An 18,393-nucleotide genomic window follows, 5' to 3' on the forward strand; every position below is an offset into this window, starting at 1 on the left:
CGAGCATTAAATCTCCTGGGCCTCTAAGCTTACCTGCCTTACCATATATTCGGTACTTACAGGTAGGCTGTCATACCAGTTATAATTATGCCTAATTGCCATGTACTTTTAATCAGAGCTCTGGCCCTGGGTCTGGTTAGCAGAGCCCAGGGCACAATCAGAATAAGAAAACCTCCATCTAGTAGTAAAAGGGGGGCACAAAGTGGGAGGACACTGCAAAAAGCCCTGGTTTCTCACAATAACATAACATATCTAGTGAGCTGTATCATGGAGAGCAATGGGGGCTCTGCACATTTCTGACCTACTTGGAGGTACTCTGTATGAATAGGGAAAGGGGTGTGAATTCAGAATTCCCATCATGGATAAAAGTGTTCATGAATAAAATTAATTTTACACTGTCCGTATGTGAGGCACATGGTCAACCTGGACTCAACACCCTGGTAGGCGCTCTGGCATAATTGTTCTTATATAAGGGTACTGTGGGCTGCTGCCTGCACAAAAAGGGTTCTCCCAGCTTTGGGGTGTGTCAAAGTATGATAGAGGCATGTTGTGTCACTGGTGCCACTGTCTCTTTGATGTCGTAGTCGTGCCATTATTGAAATATAAATAGGCTTCTGTCACTGCCTTAATAATACTGCCGTAACACCAATGTTTTGAATGTAAAATGTGCAACTATCTGGCGCCTCCATAAGCAAGTGCAATGGTGAAGCAGCTTCGACGACGTCTCTGTGTTTTAAAATGAGCTCTCAAACTCGATCTTGGCAAAAATATACTAGAATTAAACTCCCTTGAGAAAATGAAATGAACAACTAGCATGTTCACTTTTTACCACAAGATTTTCTCATGCAACATTTTCCACCAGGTACAAAATCTGCAAATCTACATTTTGAAGATGCAGGTAGTCTTTGAACCGTACAGCTGTTGAACATAACTAGAAATAGTGGAATTCATTGTAAATCTCACTTAAATTAGAAATTTTCCTCTAGAGACTTTTTTAAATATTTTACTGCACTAGCCTTGAGAATTACATGAGAAATATTAGTGTATTCATGAGAACATCCTATGCATGACTCGATGAGTACTGGCTTGGGTCATTACCAGCACGTTAAGGCCATCCCCTTAAACGCAATAGAGTTGATTACCATAAATCAGCCTCCAAAGGTCTATCACTTTCCATGGACGAAGATTTATCCCTTTAAGGAATTCACAACAGTTTTGTGCAGTACGCCTGGAAACCTGCAACATCAACCTCTCAGAACTGGGAGGTTTCAGCCATACATCTGAAAAACATTTGTGAATTCCATTTTCACATGAGGAAATATATACACAGCCATATTTATTCTTATGAAAAAATGAGCAAGTACAAACTTGTATTGCATTTGCAATTTCATTTATATAGCACTTACTATCCCTGCTGAGGTGTACCTACATTGTTCTTCTCCTCTTCCTCCAAATTCCCACCAATTTTGTGGCTGTTGCCCTTCCTCTTTCCACTCTGTTCTTGACAGGTTGGGAAGAAGTTTTGAGTTGAGTATGTGAACACCCACTGATGTGTAAATGTGTATGTGTTCACAAACTCGTAGGGCATTTTGGCCCTGCAATGCCCAGTCTTGACTCACTCCCCAACCATGTGAGTAGATTTACTGATGTGAACATCTTTGTGGCTTTACGTTAATTTACAAGCACAAAACCATCCTTTCAGAGTTAGAAACGTGCCTTTGAACTTATGAATAAGACTGTTTAGACATGTAGGGGGTCAGATATATGAACACTGCATTCTGCTAAAAGCGGTGGTCGCAGTTTGTAGACCGACATTTAGTGAATTCAATGGTATTTTGTGACCCAGCCTTTGTACCAAAAGGTTACGTCAGGAAATTCCAAATTATAGTGGGCCACAAATAGAGCTACCTTATGTATATTAATAAGATAGGTCACAGGGGGGCGTGGCTAACCGAGCAGCGAAATGGCCGCTCTCTGAGCGAGCTCCGCCGGCTGCACAAGTATAAATCCTTTATAATCCTAAGCGACGCTACCGAGGGGCCCGGCTTCCGGGTGAAACTGATGCGGCAGCCCGGAGGCACGACCGACTGGATCCTTGCCGCTCGCGAGCGGCTGCGCGCCGAGACCTGGCGACCGTGATTGACGCCGGCCCGACTGCTGGAGCCCGTCTGCAGCTGCGGAACTCGAGGCGGCGGTGACGCCTGACTGGACCTCGGGGATTCCTAGGCCCACGGAGATCGGCGGAGTGGAGGTCAATCAGGCGCCCTGGATGCGAGGCTGGAGGCTGTCGGCGGCCACTACGCGGTGATAATTGCGCACGGAAGGAGGGAGCGGAGCGGCCATTCACCAGAGGTAACAGATCGGGGGAAGGGCTGAGGTAGAGACGCGACGCCGCCATTTTGCGGTGCGTCCGGGTCGTTAGAGGAGAAGCTGCGGACCCGTGGCGCACTACAGCCCACACTGTGTATGCCCCTTGCTTGGCGTGCCCCGGAGCCCCTGCTGATCGCCGTTGGGTGTTCAGGTGTCGATCTTGCCCTGACACCAGGAGCTCCGCTCCCGGACGCAAAATAACGTGCTGACGGCCTCGGCCTGCTTCTGCCGGAGCCTCTCAGGAGCCTCTCACGTGCTTTGTCCTCCACTAGGAGATCGTGGGGGAAACTTGGTGGAGTCGCCGTAGGACACTGGGCAGTCCACTGTGATTTGGCGCTACTGCCCCCGAGTTCCCTCTTGGGACGCCTCGCACTGTGCCAGTCAGTTCTAAGGGCCTGCGCGGCGCGCCGGAGAGCGCTTTCTGCCACGGCCTGAGCTCCGAGCCCCGCGCGAGCCAGTGATGGGGGGCACGAAGGATGCCAAGCAGCCTAAATTGACTTTTGACCACAAGCAGAAGGCCAAGCAACAGGCAGTGGAAACGGGGGCCGCGTCGTCACCTCCTAAGAGCCCTGCGGCCGAAGTTGATTTTGGCGCTTTAATGATGGAGGTCAGATCTAGCCTGAAGAGTATCGACGCAAAGCTGGATGCTATGGCTGCACAACTAGAGGCGGTAAAGTCCAAAGTGGACGTGCACGAAACGAGGCTGGACTGCCTAGAGACCAAACATGCCGAGTGTGCCGAGTTTCAGCAGCAGGCGAAAAACCACATCACCAATATTGAGCGCGAACTGGAGGCCATGCGAGCAAAGGCGGACGATCTGGAAGCGCGTTCCCGGAGGTCCAACGTCCGAATCACGGGAATTCCGGAGACAGACAACACCGGAAAGATGGAGATCTTTGTGTCTGATCTTTTACACGAGCTGTTCGACCCGGACCTGTCCCAGGTGTTCACGGTGGAGAGGGCGCACAGGACACTGGGCAAGAGACCGCCACCAGGCGCCACCCCACGCCCTATATTAGTCAAGCTACTCAACTTTCAAGATAGGGACCGCATCCTGCAGATGGCCCGTGAAAAGGGCCAGATCATCCATAAAGGGAATCATATCTCATTTTACCCTGATTTCACCCCCCGTGTCCAGGCAGCCAGAAAGGAGTTCATACCTGCGAAGAAGCTCCTGATGCAGGCCGGAGTCCAATACTCCTTGTTATACCCAGCAAAATTGAAAATCTTCCATGAACGAACTGCTCACTTTTTCACCGACGCTAAGTCAGCCCTAAAGTTCGCTAAACACATCAGTGGCCCTGGTGCCAGACGCAAGTCGCCGAGGCTGGAGGAGGACGCGGCCTGCACGAGCGACAACGATTGAGGTACCGAGGGTAATGTGATCTGTGTTGGCCCCTTCCACTAAAGCTGTCATTTGCTGGACTGATTGGTCCCCTCTGGATGTGAACTGGGGTACGCTACTGGAACTGATGGAGCTGGCCCGCTCATGTTGGGAGGGTCTTGGTTGCTGATTGTGTCACAGGTCTGGGGCATATTGGACGGCAAACAGCTCCAGTACTGTTTGTTCCATGCTGCTGGGCACCTCTTGGGTGTCGCTTAGAACCTTCAGTGTGCAGCCACCCTGTGTATTCAGGGGTGTCAGCTGGGAGCGCCTCGCCCCATGGGGAATCTCCTGTTGTTTTTGTTCTCAGTTGACTCAAGTGCGATTCAGAGCACAAATGGGATTCTAGCGCAACCTGTTTGGGGGGTTGGCGTGGGTGGGGGTTGGGGGGGAATGTTGAGTGTTTGGTTACCGGTGCTGGTGGAGCGTATTGCAATATTTCATCTCCTGACTGTGCTGCGCGGGGGTAGGCGGCGGTCTGGGCCTGTTTGTGTGGGGTGGGGGAGCGGGGCGGCGGCCTGGTTGCCCTGGATGTGCCACAGACATGGGGGGAGTTAAACTGTGGACTTGGAACATTCGTGGCCTTGGGGACTATAAAAAAGCCTGATTGATGCATACTATGTTGACCAGACACAATGTAGACATTTGCTTGTTGCAGGAAACTCACATTAACTCGACCCCATCGCCCAGGCTGAAACACCACAGGTGGTCGCATGTATATTCAGCTATATACTCTAACTATGCCCGGGGGGTGGCTGTCCTTATACGGAAGGGGTTGGATTGGAGAGAACATCATTGTGTGCTGGATAAGGAGGGTCGTTATGTACTGGTGCATGGCTCATTGCAGGGTAGACCGCTAGTTCTGGCCGCTGTATATGGCCCCAATGTGGATGACCCTGAATTCTTTCGCAATGTTTGGGCGCAAATTGTGTTGCTTGATTGTAACCTGATAGTGGTGGGGGGGGACTTCAACGTGGTGCTGGACGACGAATTGGACAGACGGGGTGCTAGTAGACCTACACATGCGAGGGCGAGACAGGCGTTGTTGGATGTGCTGGAGGAGGGGAGACTGACTGATGTGTGGAGACTTCGGCACCCTGGGGAGAGAATGGGGACCTGTATCACGTGCCATCACGACGCTTGGTCCCGCCTAGACTTTTGGCTGCTGTCTCCTGAGGTGGCTACATGGGTGGGGGAGGTAGATATTCAGGCTAGGTCGCTCTCGGACCACGCCCCCTGCATGCTAGAGCTACGGATACCTAACGTGGCCCCTAGGGCGTTTTCGTGGCGGCTGCCGCCCCACGCTCTCACAGATCAGGTGTTCACGGAAGAAATTAGAGATGACATTGTCAAGTACTTTGCGGACAACGAGGGTTCGGCCTCTTCTGAGGCCGTGGTGTGGGACGCCTTTAAGGCGGTAATACGGGGCCAATGTATAGCTCGACGGGCAGGGGTGCTACATTCCATACGTCAGACACTGGCTAAGCTAGAGCAAGAACTCAAGGAGCTGGACTCGGCCTTCTGCCGAGACCCGACGTTGGCTATTGCAGGTAGTCTTAAAGCAAAACTGTTGGAGTTCAACGAGGAGGCGCAGAGAGAGGTGAAGTTCTTAGGGAAACAGGCCGAAGCCCGCAGATACGGGGAGGGTGATAGACCGAGCAGGACACTAGCTAGGCTGATTGCTCCCCAGGCTCAGGCGCGCTATGTACACACTATCATGAACAGTGAGGGGACACAGGTCACGGGCCAGGAGGCGGTGCTGAAGGCCTTTGCCGATTTTTATGCTTCCCTATACACGTCCAAACACTCTGCTGCCCCGACTTCCCTGGACGATTTTCTTGACTCTATCGCCCTTGTCTGGTTCAATGACAACCATAGAAAATACATGGACCTGCCTGTCTCGGCCCAGGACATAGCTCAGGTTATCAAAAGCATGCCGGCTAATAAAGCTCCCGGCCCAGATGGCCTCACCACAATGTTTTACAAGACATACGCTGAAGAACTGGCCCCGAAATTGCACTCTGTATTCGTGGAGGCGCTGAAGCTGAATGCTCTCCCAGACTCCATGCGCGAGGCACTCATTGTCACTCTATTAAAACCCGACAAAGACGAACTGTACCTGGACTCCTATCGTCCCCTTTCTCTCATAAATGTTGACGCCAAAATCTTTGCCAAGGTCATTGCGGACAAACTACAGCCGCTGCTGCCGATCATCGCTCTCCCGGACCAGTCAGGATTTATCCCTGGCCGGGCCACCTCGCACAACCTCAGAACACTTTTCTCCATCCTACATTATCTCCACCCCTCCGTCCAGGCCGCGGTCGTGTTTTTAGACGCGACCAAGGCCTTCGATTCGCTAGAGTGGCCGTACCTATTTCGTGTCTTGGGCAGGATGGGCTTTAGTCGTAACTTTATTACTCTCATCCAATTGCTATATGACAGACCTCGCGCTCGGGTGCGAGTGAATGGCCTGGTGTCCGAGCCCTTTCCCATCTCCAGGGGGACTAGACAGGGATGCCCACTGTCGCCCCTCCTCTTCGCTATTGCGATGGAGCCACTGGCGGCCAGAATACGCCAACACCACACGGCGAGAGGGATAGGCTTCAGCTCTCGCAGTCTGCTGATCTCACTTTATGCAGATGACGTTACTCTGTATGTCTCCAGCCCCGCGGAGAATTTGAACCCATTGCTTCGAGAATTTGTACGTTTCGAGGGTCTGGCGGGCGTGTCTATAAACTGGTCCAAGTCAGTTGCGTTCCCTCTCACGGACGAGACAGCTCAACCTCCTTCGGACTACCCCCTACGTTGGGAGACTGACGCGGTCAAATATTTGGGTATTTGGATTAGTCGAGACACGCAGGAACTATGGTCTCTCAACTTCGGCAGAGCGGTCGACTGGCTGGAGCGGAGGGTGGAGGTCTGGAATAAACTTCCCCTGTCCCTGGTCGCGAGGGTTGCACTGGCAAAGATGGTAGTTCTCCCGAAATTCTTATATCTGTTCGTTAATCTTCCGCTGCCCATGACTGCGTGCTTCCATGCACGAGTCCGCTCCCTGCTTGTGTCTCTGGTGTGGGCTGGGCGGCAGGCGCGGACCTCTTGGGCTTTGCTCACACTCCCGCTGCGACAGGGGGGCCTTGGAGCGCCTGATCTTAAGCTTTACTCGCTGTGCGCTCAGGCTCAATTTTTGCACTTCTGGGTGTTCCCCACCCCCTACCAGCCGCATGTGGCGGTGGAATTGGCCGCGGTTGCCCCGCTGCCACTTCGGGTGGCGTTGTATGGCAGGGTTTCCCGCCCCTCGAAGGAGGTGGACACCGTTGAGATGATCCGCTGGTCATGGAAGGAGCTACGCCGGAGGGCGGGCCTTCCCTTGCTCTATGCGCCGGCCATTCCGCTGCGTAGCAATCCGATGCTGCCTTGCCTTAGCGCTAGGGGAGATATCATCACGCTCCAGGGGAGACGGGTGGCCACTTTCGCTGACATCTACCCTGATGGGACGTTTGGTGAGTTGGGTGTCCGTGAGGACGGACGGCCTACCTCGTTCTCGGACGCGCTTCTGTATCACTCTCTCCGGGAGTCCTGCAAGAAGATGTGGCCTCAATTCCCCGAGGAACCCCCACAACTGGATGCCCTCCAAAACTTGCTGTCACGACCCTCCCCGCGAAACTAGTATCTAGACTATACAACTGCATGCAGGAGCAGGCCCCGCTCACCGTGCCTGGGGCCAAACAGGCTTGGGCCACAGATCTGGACGATACCCTGTCAGATGCTATGTGGGAATACTGCTGTACGCAACTCACAGCGCTGTCACCGAACTATAGACTTCGACTGGTCCATTTTAAATTCTTGCACCGGTACTATCGCACACCAGTGCTGCTACACCGCATGGGGATCCGCACTGACGCTTCCTGTTGGAAGTGTGGTGGAGCTGACGCGTCCTTCATCCACGTGGCGTGGAGCTGCCCTAAGCTAGTTGAGTACTGGTCGAGCATCTTTGAGGCCATCAACCGCATTTTACACAGGACAGATGAACCCACTCCGCTTTTGGGGCTCCTGGGATACGTTAAAGACACCGAACCCGCTGACAGGAAACTGCACGCGATGCTGCTACTCTACGCTAAACGCCAGGTGGCGATACACTGGGGCCGTGGAGCCTTGCCTACGTTCGCCGCATGGGTTCGCGACGTTACATATGGTCAGACACAGCTCACGACCTACTGGGAGACGATGCCCACCGCATCTAGGCCCAACGACATCTGGGAACCCTTCCTGCAGTGGACAAGAGAGCGGGCGGGTTCGGCTTCCTCTGTGGACTCCCCCGGGACGGGTGTTTCGGATGACATGGGGTGAACCTTTGAGCCCTGTACGCATTGTGATGGAAGGATGGATGCTTGCTTGGGGGGTGTGCCTGAGGGCTGCGGAGTGTGTTGCTCCTGCCGGATCCCGTGCCTGCTGCATGCCTGTAGGATTTGACGTGTTGCCCCCCTCCCCGTCCGGGCGTCTCGCTGCTTTGTCCTGCTGCGTCCCCCGCCCCCCGCCCCCGCCCTATAGCTGCTGCTTTGCGAACCTCCTGCAGCCACCAATGCTGCTTGTAGTCGTCCCTCTATGACGGACGGGTCCTGGTATGTTAGCCCCTGCGTAAGCGAGCTGAGATGTCTGTTGGTTTTCTGCAATAGCTCCGCACCGAAAGTTTGCTGTTTCCCTCCGATTGTTGCGGGGGGGTTGGGAGAAAAGGTGGTAGTGGACGATTTACCTATAAGTTACCCTCTCCATGAGCTGCGGTCCTAGTACTCGCCGGAGTGTCAGGACGGGACCGTGTGCCTAGGATTCGATTCCAGTTCACGAAACCCAGAAAATGTAAGACCCTCCACTCTTCACTGGTCGCGCCATTGTACTCCTCACCAGGGCCGAGGGTGTGCCTCTCCCTGTATGTTAGGATGCTGATATTGTTTATGACTCCTGATGCGGTACACCTCAATTGGAAACATTTGTCGATATCGCGGCCTGCCTCCGGGTTGTTGGCGTGACGCAGTGTAACCATTCCTTCGCACAATAAAGGTCTTTAAAAAAAAAAAAAAAAAAAAAAAATAAGATAGGTCACAAACAGTGACCTTCTATGATTTGCTGCCATCTCAGGGAAGATGGCTTGAGAATCAGTAGATCACTGTTAGAAATAGGATTCCTGCTTGACAGAGGTATGCATCCCAGCCAGGCAGGAACCACCACTCTAGTCAGAGTAAGCTAGATACATAGTAAGAAAACATGTCCTCAACCTCTGGTAACTTGGCACAGAGCAGTCAAGCTTAACTACAAAGGCACATACAGTAACACAATGAATGCACCACAAACAGATTCTGCACAGGTTTAAAAAATTTGAGAATATTTTTCTAACCAAAATAAGACCAAAACAACAAACATCCAATATAAACCAAAAATAGTGCTTAGAAGTCACTAGCGATCAAAAGGTTGCTTGAGGTCGCGAGGGACCGGTGCGAATCCAAAGTTCAGGCCAACTGCAATCCAGCTCTATTAAGGTGAAAGCAATGCACCATTATTGAGCCGCGCAGAGTGTCGTCATCGAGCCATGCAGGCTGTGGAACCGCTGTCGCCGAGCAGTATCTGCTTTGGCATAGATGTGCAATGTGTCGGAATTTCTCGTGCAGTCAATGCAATGTGTAGGATTTTGGATGAAAACAGCTGCAGTACCCACTTCTGAGGCCCAGAGATTGCAGGGGACACCTCAGGTATAGTTAGGACTCACAGAAGGCAGAATCCAGCACCACCAGTTAATCTTTAGATAGTCGTTTGTGTCCCTGAGACTTCAGAAAACAGGAGGCAAGCCAACAAGCCCTTGTCGATCTCTTTGAGGGAAGGCAGAGTCCTTCCAGGAGAGTCAGGGAGCAGCAGGGCAACAAGCAGAAAAGCAGTTTTTCCAGAAAAACAGTCCAGTTGAGTCCTTTAAGCAGCACAGCAGTCATTCTGATAGAGGTTCAGTTCAAGATCCAGAAGTGTGTGATTTTAGGGGGACAGAGACTCAGTACTTATACCCAAAAGTGCCTTTGATAGGGGGTGACTTCAAAGGAACTCTCTGAAGTGCACAAGGATCCCTTTGGACCCAGTCCTGTCTGTCAGGCTAACCCTGGGGGAGGGGTAAATCAGTGATTTGTGTGTGAGCTGGACAAAACCTTTTGAAGAGGAAGTGTCAGTCCCTCCCATTCGTGCCTGCCCAGGAAAACACATCAGAATGCAGATGAATGCAGATGAGTGCTCAGAATGCAGATGAGCCTCACCTTCCTGAGTTTGTAGCCGTCTATATAAAATGCACAAAGTGTAGCTGTCACCCAACCCAGACGTGTATTGGAGACAGGCTGTCAGGAACAAAGAGCAGTAAGTACAGAGAAATGACCACTTTCTAATAGTGACATTTCTAAAACAGTAATGTTAAATCCAACTACACCTGTAAGGGGGATTGATAATTCCCATTCTAAATATATCAAACATGTAAAAGCTATTCCTCTCTGATCAAGAATTACAGCTTAAAAGTGTATTAAGGAATTCCCAAAGCTGGTCTATGAGAGGGGTATGCCTTGCAGTAGTAAAAAATGAAGTAGGCTGTCGCTACCAAGGCGTGCAAAACATACAGGTACATGTACTGCCTTTTACTTCCATGGTGCCCTGCCCTTAGGGTTACTTAGGGCCTATCATAGGGGTGACTTGTGAGTAAAAAGGGGGAATTTAAGGCTTGGCAAGTAGTTTTAAATGGCAAGTCAAAGTGTCAGTAAACTGCACACACAGGCACTGCAGTGGCAAGCCTGAGACAGGTTTGAAAGGCTACTTCTGTGGGTGCCACAATCAGTGCAGCTGCCCACTAGTAGCATTTGAAGTATAGGCCCTGGGTAAATGTCATACTACTGCACAAGGGCCCTGTCAGTGTACCAAATATGCAAATCAGGTATACACCAATGTCATCATGTTTAGGGGAGAAGTAAATGCACTTTAACACTGGTTAGCAGTGGTAAACTACTCAGAGTCCTAAGGCCAACAAAAAGAATCAACAAAAAGGAGAATCAAAAGGCAAAGGTTTGCGGAAAGACCACCCTAAAGATGACAAGTCTAACAAGCATCATGTATGTGTTTGGTTTTAAATACAGGGCATCTCTTTGAGACCACTTGCCATTTACTCTATGTTTATGGTAAAATATAAATGGTTTGTGATTTAAGTCACAAAACATTGATACATCACATTGCGAATCACCATTTGGAGGGGACACCCTAAAAATACACCTTTTAGAGAGCGATTTGGCATGTACATACCATAGGGTTCATTTTGTGATCATAGAGACTCTGAATAGGTGGCAAAATCTCCTCATACATCTAGCCCTAAATTTGCTTCATTTGTGTAAATGCCTTCAAGAATCAGGAAAGGTGCATCTGAGAATGCCAGAGTAATCTGCCACTTGCAAAGTCAGAGTGCTATTTGGAATGGAAACGTTCACCGCTGAACAAACCGGCACTGGGCTAATATGTGTACTTAAATTATTTCCATTTATTACACTATGCATAGGTTCAGACATACAGCAACATCTAGCAGACACAGATGGATGGTATGTTGTTATCTGAAATAGATCCAGGTCAACACATAGAACCCTGACCACTGCATATGAGACAACCTTCCACACCTTAGGATCCATTGCTTTACTGGAGGGTAGTCGCTCCCAGTAGAGCCAGTAGTTAACATGTCTGCAAAGGTGAAACATTACGTGCACCTGTACTATTTATGTGGTTTAATTGCCTGATACTTCTTGTTCAAGATTTACAAACTCATTTTCTATTCCTTAAACCTGCCTGATTAGTACTGGGAAGCCAGTCTACCTGAAGGGTCTTGTGTCCCACCAGAGCAACAGGACTTCACTCTATTTGTTGTGTAAGACCACCAGTTCACTGACTTTCAGGAGAGCAAATTTACACCTTACCGTTCTCATTTACCGCTAGCTATTATCATTGTCTTTGTGCTCTCTGATGACTTTTAGAGTTTGTTAATGTCAGGTGAAGATGATGATAATGTTGCTACTGATTAAAATCATGGGGATATTGTTGACAAAGAATGATAAATTTGACAGTAACAATTATGTATCTCACAATGATGACAATGATGATAATGATGCTGTTCATTATGTTGATATCGATTATTATGATGTATATGATAATGATTATGTGCTTGATAAGGATAATGATGATTATGTATATGCTAAAGATAATGATAATGATGATGACATAATTGATAACCGATAATGATGAGACTAGTTTTATCGATACTCAGGAATGTTCAGTGATGCAAATATCCATGAAGGTTTATCAAGTGATCAGAAGTGTTTACAAAGTGATATCACTGACACTATATACAACTCTTTAGTTAAATTTGTTTTTATAGGCATGAGTTCACCAAACATTGTAGCCAGCACATTTAAAAACTAGCAATGTTTGATGTCCTTATTTCTTCAGTCCTTGTCAGTTGAGTATTGAGGAGTTGTTGATGTCAGTGTGTGCCTAGTTTTAAGTTAAGAAGGACATATTTTAGTTGATATGTATCCTGTCATTACTGGACCGTTTTAAGTTCTAGAGAGTTCAGATATTATGGGTATGGATTCATCTGTATTATCTTCCTAGAACATGCTCAACAGAAGGTCTTTCAGTGATGTTTTACCTGAATCCCCAAAATCAGCCCGGAAGAAAGAAGAGGCCAGGCAAGCAGAATTTGTCAGAATAGGGCAGGTAAGTTGATTCATTCCAAGCAACTACCTCCCCATCTCTTTGCTGCCAGTTCTCTTCATTAAAAATGCTATATAAATTAGATCTTTCTGTAACACAGAGTTGGCACTTGTAGCTGTGGTTGACTAATTCTATTGGGTTCTAGATCAAGGTGACTGTACAGCCCTAATCCTTATGGACTTGCCCCATGATGAGCTTTTAAATCAATTGCATGGAATTGGTGTCAGAGGTTTAGCTTTGAAATGGCTAACTCCCTACCTAACTAACAGATCACAAGCAATCCAAGTTGCACCCCTTATGCCTGGCATCAAAGAAGTTAAGCCTGGTGTCCTGCAGGGCTCCTTGTTGAGCCCTATGTTATTTATTATATATGTAACTGCTCTGTCAGCCTATTCTATCATTCGGATACTTTCCTTGATGACACCCACTCATCATTCATCTAGATGAGCAAGCTGATCTAAATCAAGCCAACTTTAAATGTTTCTTTTTACTTAAGGGGCCACGTAGGTGCATCACAGTGCCCTCAAGTTTAACACTGACAAACAAAAGGGCTAGTTTTGGGTCACTCTAATGTCATTTCGTCTGACCACTGGTGGCGCATGGACATTGGAGTTCCTCCTACTTCTATTACCCCTATAAGAAATGTAATAAGAATTTTAATAAGGGCTAAGGGTAATAAAATCATCAACTTGCTTTCTTGCCTTAAAAATGTTGAAAAAATGTCCCCTCTTTTCAGTTATAATGTCATATAATAGTGTTTCATGCTCTTGTTATTTCAAAACATATTTAATGTAATAGTTTGAATACAGGAGCCTTCAAAAACTGGTTGCAAAACTCAAACTGATTAATAACATGACAGTCCATCTAATTTTTAGCTTGGGACATCAGGCACAGGCTTTCTCCCACAGGTGCCTTGTGCATTTGCTTCTTGTTGGATAAGATTACTCTATGAAACATTATCTCTCATTCCTCACGCGGTAAATAATTCGGGACCTCTTTATCTTCACGACACATTTCAGCTGCCACAAAAAGCACCAGCGTATTTTAATGAAATGATGCTTTTGAAGAAAGGATCATTGTGAGCCCATTCTCAAACTTTTATACCACAGTCTACCCAGTTATCAATAGCCTGAATTTATAGCCATTGTTGGTTTAAAAAGGATTTATCTTGACATTCAAATTACTGTAGACTGCATGAATAATCAAAGCAGCCTAAGTAAGGCTTATAAATAATTTTTAAAAAGTGTTTTTTTCTTTAAACGTTTAATAGGTATGCAGCAGACTGTCCTACATGACATATTGCTTGCTAATTTTTTAAACAAAGTGCAGATCATGCTGTTGTGTTTTGTCAATTGTAGTTTTTTAAGTGACAGGCTGTGAGAAACTGGATTTTTTAACTTTAGGAGAGAGACCTTTATCTTGAGCAAAGGCAGCCTCCCCCCTCCCTCCCCCCATTCCCAATTCAAAACAACCTAGTTCCTATTCATTAAACAAGTTTGTAGTAAGTAAACCAGTTTCTATGAGGACTGCTGATCTTACGCTTGGGTGCTTGATACAAGGGCTTTGTGCATTCTCAGAGTAAATTACTCAAACAGAAACACCAAAACAACATTCCAGTAATAAATAAATATTCATTAAATAAATTCATAAATAAACATTCACAAGCCAATTTAGTTCAAAAAGAGTACTATTTGAACATTCAAAACAACACCACAATTATTAATATAATATGCTGAGATCAGAAGTAAAAATATCATATATTGTCCATACAAAAGTGCAGGAAACTAAAAGTATATTATAATCCTATGGGGTTTACTTTAGTGGATCATAGGCACATTTTGAGGTGGTTCAGCATTGGACAAAGATAATAATAATTTCCATTTGTAAATAATTCCTAATAAGATCAGGTAGATAAGGGTGTTTCGTCCCATGTTAAGATTGTAGAAGACTGTGATTTAGGCATCCTTCCAAGATGACCAATGATAGAGCAGAGTCAGGCAAGAGTTCGTGGTTTATCTCAGTCAAAAGTATTACCATCAATTAATCTGTTTCTGGATGATAAAATCCATCAGCATACCAGAGGCTCCACCAAATAGCATATGTTGATATTGGGGTCCCACTGGAGCCTCAAACTTCGTCCTAAGGGCTCTGAGAATGGAAACCTTTTAATTCGGTCACTGTTGTGTTCACATCTTCAAAAAGCATATTTTTACATATTTTCCTGCTCTTGTAGTTTACCATTGAAACTTTATTGGAGGTCGAAATCAATCAGAGAGATAAAGCTGGAATCGGCAGCTAATCAGTGCTCCAGAATGTTGGCTAAAATATCTCTAAGGCCCCACTGGAACACCAGGCCAAGGATCCACATAGGAAACACTTTTCCACACTTCTCTCAGGCCCACAGTCAAAAGCTGTTTCTCTCTCTTGAATCTTCTGCACCCTCCTAGGTATAGATTAGGACGTTTAACAGTAGTCAGGCTCCTGCTGGGCAGACCTGAGCCCACTTCTCAATGTGGGCCAGCAAGAGGCCAGCTCCTTTAATCCTTAAAGAAACCTCTTTGGACCACAGATTCAAGACAATGCAAGAGTCTCCAGTGGTCACACCTCCACCAAGGAGAGGGAATTCTTGCCGTAGATAGCCTTCCTATCTCTTCTTATGCCTCAAACAGCTATTTGCCTTGAGAGTAGTTGCAAAAGTTTTAGAGGACATTCTCACTGCATATCCAGCTTCAATTGCAGTTTCCAAATCCACTCTCATTACTTACAGCACCACACCGAGTTCCTCCTTTCCAAAGATAACTCATGGGAAAAGTAAACCCATCTGCTTTGTTCCCCAGTTTTCTAAAACTCTAATATTGAGCTAGGCCTAGGATTCTCTCATTCTGACCTACTCACAAACCAAACCCCCCAATCAGGAATACTGAATATATTTGGATTTAGGGCATTTTCAAAAAACAATCTTTTATCACGAATGAATGTTTAAAATATTAGAAACTCTATCCAGGAGCATTAGTGATATATCATCACATACTGACACAGGACTATTCTACTTGGTGTTTTTAATGCAGCAAGAGGGATCATGTTACTGTAATATTTACCACCGTCTTGAGGTTAACTACAAGCCTCGTGGAAATTGTTGCCTTCCTGGGAAATCTACATCACTGTTTGTATACTTCATCACTCACAGGAATTGTCTCAGCATGGATATAGTGCTGTTTTAGCACAGCAATTGCTGCTAATATGGCCAAGGAAAAAGAGAGCTTACAGGCCCCTACTCCTCAGCCAATCAAGAAGGTGACTCTTGTCATTTCATAGTCATGGAAGATCACACCTCAAAGACCCTCCTCTTGCTGACATATGATCCAGTAAAAATGAGGATGCCATTGCAGAGCTGTCTCCTCCAAAGTTCCTTTGATTACTTACAAGTCACGAACAAAAGGCTACATTCATTTTATATTTAAATATGCTATCATATTGGTGAAAGGCTGGGCTGCTATTTCCTGTTTTTGTCTTTGGAGTACATTTGCTTTTTATCAGTGAATTTACTGTCTCCTTCAAAAAATGATCTTCTTTAGGCACTGAAACTGAAAACCATTGTGCGGGGAGATGCTCCTACAAGCTTGGCCACTACAGGTCTTTGTAGAAAAGAGGTGAGTGCTAATTTCTTACATTTTTTACATCAAATTATGCCAGTAGAGACAATTTTCATGGATCTTCTTAGTATGTCAAGTTTCAATATAACTTCTCGTCAAGTAAACAAATTCTTCTAGAATGACAAAATACTCTATGCATTTTAGTTGCCCTTTGCCACACTGTAGTTCAACTAGAGATGGAACATCTTTTTTTGAGTCTATAATGGAACTCTGTTTGAAGGTCTAATGATGGGAGTTTTAAAGAAGATGAGGGATTGGTTAGGTGGAACAGAGGAGTTAAAGTGTCCTCTTGCAGAGAGTGACAGAGACAGGGAGAGCGAAAGAAAGAGAGATAAAGAGAGATATCATGATGCGTATTGATACAAAGAGATGTAGCGAGACAAATGAAAAAGTTAACAGAGGTGATTACTAGAAAGTGGGAGAAGGAAGAGGCAAGTCAAGAGGAGAACCTATGAAAGAACTTTTCCAGTTTAGAGATCAAGAATGGATGAAAAATAAAGGGCATCCCAAGGTATGAGCTCCATCACAGTCAAAATTAGGCATGGGCACATTTCATGTTGTACATAAATGCAAAACTGGGACAATTTTGCTCTTCCTGCATCTGCCTTCCTCAAACTGGAAAAAGTGAGGAATGCAGGCAAATACGCCTTCAAAACAGGAATTTCTCAATCTGGGCATTTAGAAGTGCCAGGAATGAGGAATTCTTATGCAGGCCAGTATTGTGATGGGTGAGCCATTGTAATAAAAATAATGGTAGTTATATTAAGTTAATTAATATTGGCCCCTGACAGAACTCTTGAAAAAACGTTCCCAGCAGTGTGGTGCTTGCCTGCCAAGGGGACCCTGCAGAGTGGCACTGAACACAGACCTCCCTGCTGAGGAAGTTGCTTAGAAGTGAATTCTCAGGGGTCTGGGCAGCCTATTTACCTTAATATTAACCAGCCCTCACTTTTTAGTGTTTGCCCACCCACAGAGCAGCGGTTCAGGTCCAAGTCTGTTTCAATGGCAGAGAAAAAAATGCCTAAATTACTACATTGAGCTCTTCGCTCAGGATTTATTCCCACTTCTAAAAAAAAAATCAGTTTAAATCCATCAGGCTCAAGATTTGCCACCTCTGACCTCACATTCCTGTTGCATAACCCTCCCCTCCACTTCAGACCTCTTTAGCTCTCCTCCTCTGCCTCTTAACACCTGCAACAGCAATGCAACTTCTCTCGTCCTACAACATTCAGGTGGTTTGTAACTAACTTGTGCTTCATAAATCTACATAAATACATGCAGAGGGGAGGAAGTGAGAAAAATGGGGAAAGATGAAGTGAGGAGGAGTTATGAAAGGAAGATAGAGGTAAAGATGGGAAGAAAATGACAAAAAGACTAGATAGGTATAAAGTGATGCATATCGAGGAAATTAGCGGACGTGCAAAGAAATAGGAAGATGTGAGAAATAGGCAGGGGCAATCAAGTGGCGGAGAGAGGCAGGCAAGAGAGTAAGTAAATGTTGGTATATTACCCTGTAGATATGATTGTGTTGTTAATGTACTTTACCTGCATATGAGGTTGTACTTTTCACTGTGTTTTGTTATGTTTTCTCCCTCTCTTCAAGCCCTGGGAATCTCAATGCTTCTGCAGTAATTTTCTCCATGAAGCTATCTCTGGTGATTCTTGGGGCCAGTCGTTGCTGGTTTCTACGGACGCTGGTGTCTTGCTGGTAGATGGTCAGTGAGTAACTGCTAATGTTAATGTATACATCTGTGGGCTTTCAGACTAAGTTGTAGTTTGATTTACTTTCAAATTAAGGATACCATTTAAATTGAATTAATGATATTCAAGCTAAGATTTAAGTAGATGGATTGAATTTCACTGTGACACTGAAACCAGGAATCCCAGCCACTGTACGAGTGGTGTGGTGGGGCAGCGCTTATGTTGTTCTTTTTATTGGGGTACTCTTTTCCCCCAAAGCAGCTCCTGGATCCATGGCAGGAGTCACATTGCAGGACAAAAAGTATAGTGGTAGACCTGCTAATGCATTGCTGCATGCAGAATGTATTATTTTTATTTTTCAAGCCATAAACAAATACAAAATAATGTTAGCATTAACAGCACTTAACCTCTCTCTAACAATAACTTTACACAATATGTTTTATCAGCATAGTTTTATACACATGATGATCATGTCCCAGAAAAGAAGCTCATGAATTTCTCTCATGAGCCTCATGTTTA

The 18,393-nt window shown here is 46.3% G+C and overlaps 1 protein-coding gene across 4 annotated transcripts in view; it reads left to right on the plus strand.

Moving 5' to 3' along the window:
- The window catches only part of GARNL3 (GTPase activating Rap/RanGAP domain like 3), a 949,195-nt gene that overhangs the window by 859,130 nt on the left and 71,672 nt on the right, over nucleotides 1-18,393 (plus strand). For all 4 annotated transcript variants that reach the window (XM_085613708.1, XM_085613711.1, XM_085613709.1 and 1 more), the window contains 3 exons: nucleotides 12,419-12,523; nucleotides 16,096-16,170; nucleotides 17,777-17,888. In XM_085613708.1, the coding sequence (XP_085469834.1) occupies nucleotides 12,419-12,523; nucleotides 16,096-16,170; nucleotides 17,777-17,888 (292 nt within the window). The remainder of the gene's footprint in view (nucleotides 1-12,418; nucleotides 12,524-16,095; nucleotides 16,171-17,776; nucleotides 17,889-18,393) is intronic.

This window comes from Triturus cristatus, chromosome 1_2 (genome assembly GCF_964204655.1).
Source record: "Triturus cristatus chromosome 1_2, aTriCri1.1, whole genome shotgun sequence".
In the NCBI taxonomy this organism is placed as follows: domain Eukaryota; kingdom Metazoa; phylum Chordata; class Amphibia; order Caudata; family Salamandridae; genus Triturus; species Triturus cristatus.